This window comes from Bactrocera oleae, chromosome 4 (genome assembly GCF_042242935.1).
Source record: "Bactrocera oleae isolate idBacOlea1 chromosome 4, idBacOlea1, whole genome shotgun sequence".
Taxonomy (NCBI): domain Eukaryota; kingdom Metazoa; phylum Arthropoda; class Insecta; order Diptera; family Tephritidae; genus Bactrocera; species Bactrocera oleae.
In genome coordinates this window covers 59,664,656-59,674,184 of record NC_091538.1, presented here as the reverse complement: position 1 = coordinate 59,674,184, position 9,529 = coordinate 59,664,656, and the positions used below count along the sequence as shown (strand labels likewise).

Sequence of the window (9,529 nt, the reverse complement as noted above, 5' to 3'; positions counted from 1 at the left end):
GTTAACTGTCACTTAGATATGATACCTTATAAATCGATTAATCAGAATATGACGAAGACAATACATTATCAGGTGTTTCCACGTTGATTATTACAGAAAAGCTTGCACAAAGATAATTTTGTTAATTTTGGGTTTTAGACACATGCATTGTTAGCAATATTCTTTCAAGTGCTTAATATATAATTTAAATATTAACATATTTATTTATTTACCACATTTTTATTATGTTATAACAAAGTCATAAAAGAATCACCTTTTTAAACAAACAGACAATAAGAAACACATCGCTAATAATCAAAAACAACAACACTACCGAATAATATGCTAGCAAGAACATCAAAATTATTGTTTATCAATTCTTTGCGATTCTACTTTGCATCATTTTCTTAACACGCCTGGCGACGTGTCGTTTCCCTATTCCACGAGCACGAAGAAAGAAAGAATCTCTGAGACCAATTGTTTTATTGCGCTTTATGACACAGATTTGTGTGTATGTGCATCTCTTCTCCCAAAAATTCCACATTCAAGTAGCAAGGGCAGCAGCAACAAAGTGTATGGTAGCGGTAGTGGTGGCTATTGACATCAGCTGCCTGTTCATTTAATCGCCAACCAAGGATGAAATGATGCGAGACTCTTTGAATTGAGAGAGAGCTGTCAAAACCCACATTTTTTATAACATTTGCCAATCATGCCACTGTCGAACGAAAATGGATTGGGTATTATAAAAAAAACTTGGGGGTATTTTGCATTTCGATATTATTTTTAGGTGCTCCGTCCCCGAGTAGGCTTATATAACGCATATACATCCCTATATACTTGTATTTACATCATAAAATTTTTAAAAAATCACATAACATAAAAAATAGCATATAAATAAAAAAATTATAACAAAGAAACAATACAAGTCATAAAAAAAGATCATGGTTTTATAATGAACGTTTTAAATTAAATTAACAAATAAAATTTAGTTGTACGTTATTCAAAAGTATAATAGGTATTTGTGTCGTTCCTTGAAATTTCTTTTCGCACTGCTTTTGTTAGCTATTTTTAGCGGGTTTATTTCTGGCATCCCGCCTTTTTTAACATCAGCTGTTCGAAATTCCCTGATTTTAATAATCAGGGAAAGAGAATAACAGAAAAATCAGCGAAAATGAGAGAGTCTCGCATCATGTCATCCTTGTCGCCAACTGCTGACGACATCGGGTGTGTTTTTGGATACAAGTGAAAGAAAATAAAATCTGTGAAAATCTATAAACTGTGTTTTTGCTTACCGGGAACCGTAAGATGAAGCTGTATTTGGGATTATGTCTGGTGGCGCTTGCGGCCGGCATTGTGGTGGCTGATGAAAGTAAGGGACCCAAAGTAACCGATAAGGTAAGCATTTAATTTATTCTTGAATAATAAACGCCCCCGTGTTGCTAAACGATGCGTTCTTTGTGCATCTAATATACATACATATGTATGCATGTACAATGCATACACTTTTTTTTTTAAATATTGTTTGAACATAATTTTTTGCCTCGTTTGGCACACATTCAACTTTCGTTCATCTCCACGTAATTTTTAGTTTACTTCCTCCCGTATTTCCATTGTTCCGTTCGGTTAACCGGGTTCTTTGTTGTACAAATATAATTGTACATGTTAAACATATATACACACATGCTTACTTATATATTCAATTTGATTGTTTAGGTTTTCTTCGATATCACCATTGGTGGTGAACCTGCTGGACGCATTGAGATCGGTCTTTTCGGTAAAACAGTGGAGAAAACCGCTCGTAATTTCAAAGAGTTGGCTGAGAAACCAGAAGGCGAAGGGTAAGTGCTTTGCAGCAAATGTTCACATATAAGCATACAGGAGTGCATAAACAATTTTAGCCCTCTATTGCACATGCATATTATTTTGCTAAAACCTACAAGCAATTGCTTCGTAAGGGGATGATTGCAGTCCATTTCACGGTCCTATTACTTTTAGTGAGGTTATGTTCCCAACCGCTTATTTAATATAGAGATAAAAAAGTATAAAGTTGTCGTAAGTTCTGCTGACTTGGCAAACAACAATATTTTAGTAAATCTAATTACACTTACAACAACTATTTCAAGTCATTTGACCATATATATGTACATACGTACATGTATGAATATTTAAAAAAATCTGGAAAATTCTTGCACTTGTCAAAAAGTTTATGTTAGTGTAACATGGTATAATTCTTAGTGACTTTCGATATTTTATCTTGTCATTTAGAATTCCCAAACCTTCTTGTACATATGTATGATATGTACGAATGAGTATATGCAAAGCTGCTGTGATAAATCTATTTAGATTCGGTCTGTTCACGTTTAAATTGTACAAAAATAAAAATTATTATTATTAATTATTGAAAACATATCAATCGCTTATCAGTTACCTATTAAAAGAACAGTGCTATACCATGTCATCAGTGCTTTGGTTGTTTTATATGTACAATAAAAAATTATATTATATATTCTTTCATAAAAGGTTCATTGCATATACTTATATAGCGTAAAAATTATTCTGTGTATATTTATGCATAAGAATTTATAAAACAGTTATATTAAATTAGTAAAAGGGCTTAGCCATATTTCACATGACACATATCTTTGATAGATGATGGTGCTGAAAAAAACAAGATATCGTTTCAATACCCGTTAACAGGGTATATTATGTTTGTCACGAAGTTTATAACACCTATAAGAAGGTCGGAGACCGTATAAAATATAATATATATACAATATAAATAATTTGCATTTCGAGCTCTGTCGATTAAGTCATCTTCGCCTGTTTGAATATACGCCGTTAGTCTCTCAGTTTTTTAGACATTCATTTGAAATTTTGTACACGATCTTTTCTCTTCAAAAATCTGCTCAAATGTAGGAACCACCGATATTGGATCACTAAAACATATAGCTGCTATACTAACTGACCAATCAAAATAAAATCCTTGTATGGAAAACTTCTTTATTTGACAAGATATTTTCACGCAATTTGGCGGAGATTATCACCCAAAGCAGCAATACAATCTCCAAATAATTTTTGTTTAAATCGGGCCGCTATAGCATATATGTATATGTATATGTAGATACCACACCAATTGGCCGATATAAATAAAGTATTATAAAGAAATGTCTTGTATTTGTAAAGGGTATTTTAGCTTCGGTTTTTTTTTTTTTTTTTTTTTTTTTTTTTTTACTACTACGACAACAGCAAATCCAAGCCTGTGATGCAGTTTATCATCATTTCCATCGAGACGTGCCAGAGCATTTTCTTGTAATGGGGTCAAGCAACTATTACTCCCACTATACGCAAATAAGAAAATAAATTTACTCACTTTAAACAATTTAAAGTTAGTAGTAGTGTGTAGAACTTGTGCGTTGTTACATACTCAGCTAATTGGCTTAGCAATGCGAATATGATGTGCTCATAGACATATACTTAATACACATGCATATGTGGCAAGCAATTGATGTTTGCAAACAATAATTGAGCATTGAATTGAATTAATGTGGATACGCTGTGCACAATAAACACTATTGTACTAAAAATATAAAAAAAGCGCCAAGCAATATTACCCGGCCATTGGGTCAGCCGGGCACTAGCAGCTAGTGTAATATTGTAATACAAACTACAAACATAAGAATTCTACAATTTTATTGCTCTATTATTGTAGTAAATAGCGTAGGTAAGAATAAAGAGGGCAACATAATCGAATCATATAGCAACTGCATATGAGAGCTGCACATATAAACATACCACATATGCATGCAAATGCACAGAGAGACATTACTGTTGTTTACGACTTGCCTGCTTACATACATACATACATAACAACTTTTGTGAAAATAATTAACTACATTGTACCACGTACTTAATTTCATTTCTTTCTTTTATTCACTGCTTGCAGTTACAAGGGCAGCAAATTCCATCGCGTCATTAAGGACTTCATGATTCAAGGTGGTGATTTCACCAAAGGTGATGGCACTGGCGGTCGTTCCATCTACGGTGAACGTTTCCCCGATGAGAACTTCAAGCTGAAGCATTATGGTGCTGGTTGGTTGAGCATGGCCAATGCTGGCAAAGACACCAATGGTTCACAGTTCTTCATTACCACCAAACCAACATCCTGGTTGGATGGACGTCACGTCGTTTTCGGCAAAGTTTTATCTGGCATGAGTGTTGTGCGCAAAATCGAGAGCTACGAAACTGATGGACGCGATCGTCCAGTTAAGGATGTGGTGATCGCCAATTGCGGTTCCATAAGCGTGGATGAGCCATTCTCCGTGGCAAAGACTGATGCTACCGATTAAATGCCTTGCGCAGCTAATACAAATAAACACACACAAAAACATGCATGTAGTACAATGCGGAGATGACAAGTACTGAGTTAGTTGAAGGCGCGTGAAAGTAGTTGGCGAGATTAATGTTAACATTTGCATATTGCAAAAGTTGGATACATATATATATATATATATATATATATACTATTAAGAAATGAAAAGCAATTTTATTAGTGTTATAAACAAATGAAAAGAAAAGAAAAGTTAAAAGTTTAAATAATTAATATACAATAAACTTTTGAATGTTTCCAAACACTTTAAAATTCACAAAAGAAATTTCGCATTAGTTAATAATTCCTAATTGCAGAAACGAAAAATTGCATTTATTACATTGTACTAACATTTTATGATTCATCAGCATAATTAAATTTTAAAACATACAAACAATACAGTTTTTTTTTTTGTATGGGGGGAAACTAGAAAGTTGGTCTTCGCGTCAGCTCACTTTAAATCACATAAAATTGTTAATCAATAATATAAATTCAATATATTCAGGCAGCATTCGAAATTCAAATTTTGGCATGTTAACAAGCGAACCGGTCAATGCACCCACATGTTAACTCTTTTTGCTCTCTGTTGACTTTAACGCTTCTGAAGCTGTGAAGTACAAAGGTAAAACGGCGTCTCGTGACTTCAATACCAGCTTAACCTGTCGTTTGAAGGGCGCATCGGTAACCGGTTTTGCGCTTCATTTCACTTTGGTGTCATTTCTTGCCGCTGTTTATAGACACACTTGAACCAGCGAACATATTTTCTCAAGTATCTATATCTTTATATTCTCTATGCTTTTTTCTAGAGAGACAATCGTGCTACAAAACCCAATTTGCACTATGATAATTACCTGTATACATACACGGATGTATGTATGGTATGTATGTCGTTAGTAAAGCAAACATTGCAAGTACATTTTTATGTTAATTATGTTAAGTGAATAGGTGTAGACATTTGCAATTGGCATATTGAAAATTTGTTTGTGCTAAATCAGAACACATGTAAGTATGTATGCATGAATATTATTTATTATTGTTATAAACACTAGCACGCAGATGTAGCTGTTGCTTCGGAATCTGATAAGATATTTGGAAACAATATTTTTAAAAAGTTGTTATTGTGTTGGCGGAAAACATCTCTGAAGTAATTTGAAGGAATAGATTAATATTGAGGTATGCACCGCGACCTATGGTCTATTGTGCCCTCTTTTTTAAATTTGAAGGAATGCTTGGCCGGATACAAATTCGGATCCGTTCCAGTTACATATTTTCATATTTTGAACAGAGAATATTAAGTTTGCCACGATATATATAATTTTTTAGCGTCTGTCTGCATATGTATACGCAAACTAGTCCCTCAGCTTTTGAGATATCGACCTGAAATCTGATCTTTTGACTGGTTATCTTTTAAAAGTTTGGCATGAATTAGTGCTGGTAATTTTGATGTCAAAGATTTACCACGCTCGGGCTCCCATAGATTTCCAGTTTGTCGAAAATTTCGATAAAATAATGAAAATCGTCGAGTGCTTCCAAAAAGAAGCTCGATATATGGGTGCCACATGAGTTAACGCGAAACAACTTCTAGGACCGTATTTCCAAAGCTTGGTTGGGATGTTACTGTGCAGCTATCCTATAGTTCGGACCTGGCAGAAAGTGATTACTACCTGTTCCTGTCTTTGGAAAATGATTTTGCTGGTGAAAAAATTCGTCTCAAGAGAAGCTTGTGAAAATCGACCGTCACAGTTTTTTGTCAATGGGGGGGGAGGGGGTGTAATTACCTTCAAAATGCCAACAAGTTATCGAACAAGGCAAATTTGATCCAAATCGCATCGATGCTAAATAAAACCTTCAATTTAATGCAAAATTCTAAATTAAAGATTTCTTTTTTTTTTGTCATGGAAGTCATTTATTCTAAATTCAGAATTTAAGGTGTTTCGGTGTGTTAGGTGTATCGATTTGAACGACGAGAAAAATAAAAATAACAATAAGTACGGAGTTTCGGATAGGTATTCTTTGCAAACTTAAAGGGAGCGTTAATAAATTGTCATGTCTTACTTTGCATCCAACTTTGACATTCAGAAGTATTACCAAGTCAAAATATATTTTTTCAAATTAGCTCAGGTGATTGTGTCGGAAGAAAATCTTGATACGGACGCCAGTTTCAGAGGCCTCTGTGTATTATATGTTTTCTATCCATAAAATAATGTCACATTTGTTAGTTTAATTCACTTTTATTTTCTTTTCTTCTGAAATGATTATCGCAAAAACTTAAATGTGTAAGTATATTTTATAATTCTCAAATATATTTATATATGCATGTTTGTTGTTTTTTTTTATTTTTTTTTGTTAATTGAAATCTCGTCTATGCACTTCTGTTGGGTAACTGTAATGACACACTTTGCAATGTGCATGTTTGTTTGTATGTATTTGTGTTATGTTGATTAATTTATTTGTATTTAATTTCACGATTTAGTTTCTCCTATTTATTTGAATTAACTACCATTTTTATGGATTTCTTTTATATCTGGCTTTTAATAATATGCAACACGAATGAATAACTATTTTTTGGTTTGTCAATTAATATTATATTTAATTGTGTATATGTTAAATATGTTTTTATACGTATTTCTTTGTTTATGCTTCATTTTGATTTGCAATAAAATTTTGCTTCTGCTCACTTTCACGACTTTATGAGTATTATTTTCACATTCTTTTTTGCTTTTGGTTTTTGTTTTATTTTATTTTATTATTATTATTTTTTTTTTTGTTTGAGGTCTTAAAATTTTACATAACATGCAATTTTTTAAACGGATTTTCTTGCTATTTATCATCTATTGTTTCTGTTATTTTTAATAGTTAAACATTATTCAATCAACTTTGCTACTTACAAACTAACATTCTTGGTATTTACATTAAATTTATTAATTTCAAAAATTTATGCAATGCACTATTTATTAATATTTTTTATTTATAATTTTAACAAGAATTTGAATTCACTTTATAGATTTTTTTTCTATTTTTTTTTATAATATTTTATAATATTTGCTATTAACTTGTAATACTTTTTCGCACATGCATTGCTCATATGATTTTCTTGTGTTACTTTCAGTGTTTTTTTGTTTTTAAATAATTTTTTAATATTTTGAAATTTAATTTAACAATTCATTCATACCAGCTTTAACTGCTTTACGCTTGTTTTTTTGTACTTTTATATTTATATATTTTAAGTTATGTTTTCATGCTTTAATTTGCCTTTTATTTTTAAATATAAACTTTGGTTTTTGATATGACTTCGTTTCGGAATGAGTATAACAGTATTTTGTAATGTTTCACAATTTTTTTTCATAATTTTTTGTATTTTCGTTTCAATACAACTTTTTGGAAATAATAAAAATGTTTATCATCCAAATTTTTTGTTTTAAACTAACGTATAGACATATACATATTTCATTTTATTTTTTGCACATACGCACATACATAAATCTAATTAATATTCTTTTAAGGAATGAAATTATTTTTATTTACTATTTACTATTACTTCTTGTATTCTGAGTATGTAGAAAATTGCTTAATCCTAAGTGTATTTTTTTGTTTTTTTGTAATTTTGTTTTGTGTATAAACTGTAGTTAGCTCATGAATATGTTTTCATTTTTGAATAGATAGATGAGAAAATCTTGCAGTTTTTGGTTATTTTTTTGTTCACTAGTTGCTATTGTTATTTTATTTTAATTTTAGTGATTTAAAAGACAGACTATCAAAGTTGTAAAATTCCCATTTGGTTGTGTGTAATTTTATTTTTACTATTTCTTGTCAAATATTGTTATTTCAGCTGGTGTAGAGATTTTTCGTATTTTCTAATTTAATTTTTTTTGTTTAAATTTGGAAAACATATGCAAGATTTTATTTTAAAGCTTGGCAACGAAAGTTTAAAAAATTAGAAATGTATGAAGGGTGTTCACAAGTCATGTTATTTTTTGTATTTCAAATAAAATTCGTATAAGTACCGCTTTGAGTTATTTGTTTTTATTCTGCAATTAAAATTTTCAAAATTATTCTGTAGTGTATATTCAGTGAAAGTTATAAGAAAGAGCAATGTACGAAGGGAGTTCATCGTATTAGTATCATTATAAATTTTTTGTTTTTATTCTGCAATTGAAATTTTCAAAATTATTTTGCTAGGTATCTTTCAATGAGTTCGTCAAATAATGCCACTTGTGAACTTCCCAATTATGCTTTGCGTCGAAAATATATGATCAAAATTTAAAAAGTGGGCATCAGAAAATAAAATATAAAATGAAACAATTTTCTAAGGCAATGATGGAAATGGTTGAAGAAATTGCTGAATTCCAGCATGAGTTTTAGTCAAGTCATTTAAAACCCGAAGGTTGAACCGAAGTTTGAATAGAGAGGCTACTCCAAAATCTTCATTATCGAGAATGCACTATTGATCGTTTTTCGCAAACCCGTACAGTTGATGACAGAAGTGGTCGTCCACGCGTGCTTCGAATCAATTTAGACATAATGACTGTTCGCATTCGTAGAAACCACCTTAGAAAACAAAAAATTATGTCAACGGAAATGGATATATCGACCAGATCCATATCAAGGCTTATTCGAGATGATCGCCACATGAAAGCCTACCAAACTCTTTTTGATAGAGAGCATTGTATCTTCCAGCAATATTCTGCTCTACCACACAAAGCAATAACCACGCAGTAATGCCTTAAAAGCAATGTTCCTGGTTTCATAACTGCAGATGATTCGCCGTCTGGAAGTCTAGACTTGAAACCATTGAACTACAGTTTGTGGTCAGAGTTAGGGAACAGGCCTATCGAATAACCCACAAAAAGTTGGAGTCTCAAAAAATCGTTTGGTTCGAGCTGTTAAAAATCAATAGCCGAACGGTTTGAGGGCTCGAGTTAAAGCAAAAGATGACCACTTTAAATAAAATTTTGTACATATCTCATTTAATATACGCATTGTTAAATAAAATTAACTTTATTAAAAAAAAGTAGTATAGTCTATTTCTTTATATTTTATATTTATACACTGAAAAGTGCATACAAAATTTGTCATCCAAAAGAATACTTCGGAGACCCTATAAAGTATATGCATATGTACCATGATCAGCGTGACGAGCTGAGTCGATTTAACCATGTCCTTCTGTCTGCCTGTATATACGAG

General features: G+C 31.6%; 1 protein-coding gene across 1 annotated transcript; it reads left to right on the top strand.

The window, feature by feature from the left end:
• The first annotated feature begins 1,177 nt into the window (after nucleotides 1-1,177).
• LOC106622459 (peptidyl-prolyl cis-trans isomerase 5) lies at nucleotides 1,178-4,742 on the top strand. Its single transcript, XM_036358090.2, has 3 exons — nucleotides 1,178-1,374; nucleotides 1,693-1,817; nucleotides 3,923-4,742. The coding sequence occupies exons 1-3, from the start codon at nucleotides 1,285-1,287 to the stop codon at nucleotides 4,323-4,325; spliced, it is 618 nt and encodes a 205-aa protein (XP_036213983.1). The 5' UTR covers nucleotides 1,178-1,284; the 3' UTR covers nucleotides 4,326-4,742.
• The last annotated feature ends 4,787 nt before the right edge of the window (nucleotides 4,743-9,529 follow it).

What these genes read in the sequence shown, in the direction of transcription:
- LOC106622459 (XM_036358090.2), top strand. Translation starts at nt 1,285, where the DNA reads ATGAAGCTGTATTTGGGATTATGTCTGGTGGCGCTTGCGGCCGGCATT. An exon ending in GACCCAAAGTAACCGATAAG is followed by an intron (nt 1,375 to 1,692) that starts GTAAGCATTTAA and finishes TTGATTGTTTAG; the next exon opens with GTTTTCTTCGATATCACCAT. An exon ending in GAGAAACCAGAAGGCGAAGG is followed by an intron (nt 1,818 to 3,922) that starts GTAAGTGCTTTG and finishes CACTGCTTGCAG; the next exon opens with TTACAAGGGCAGCAAATTCC.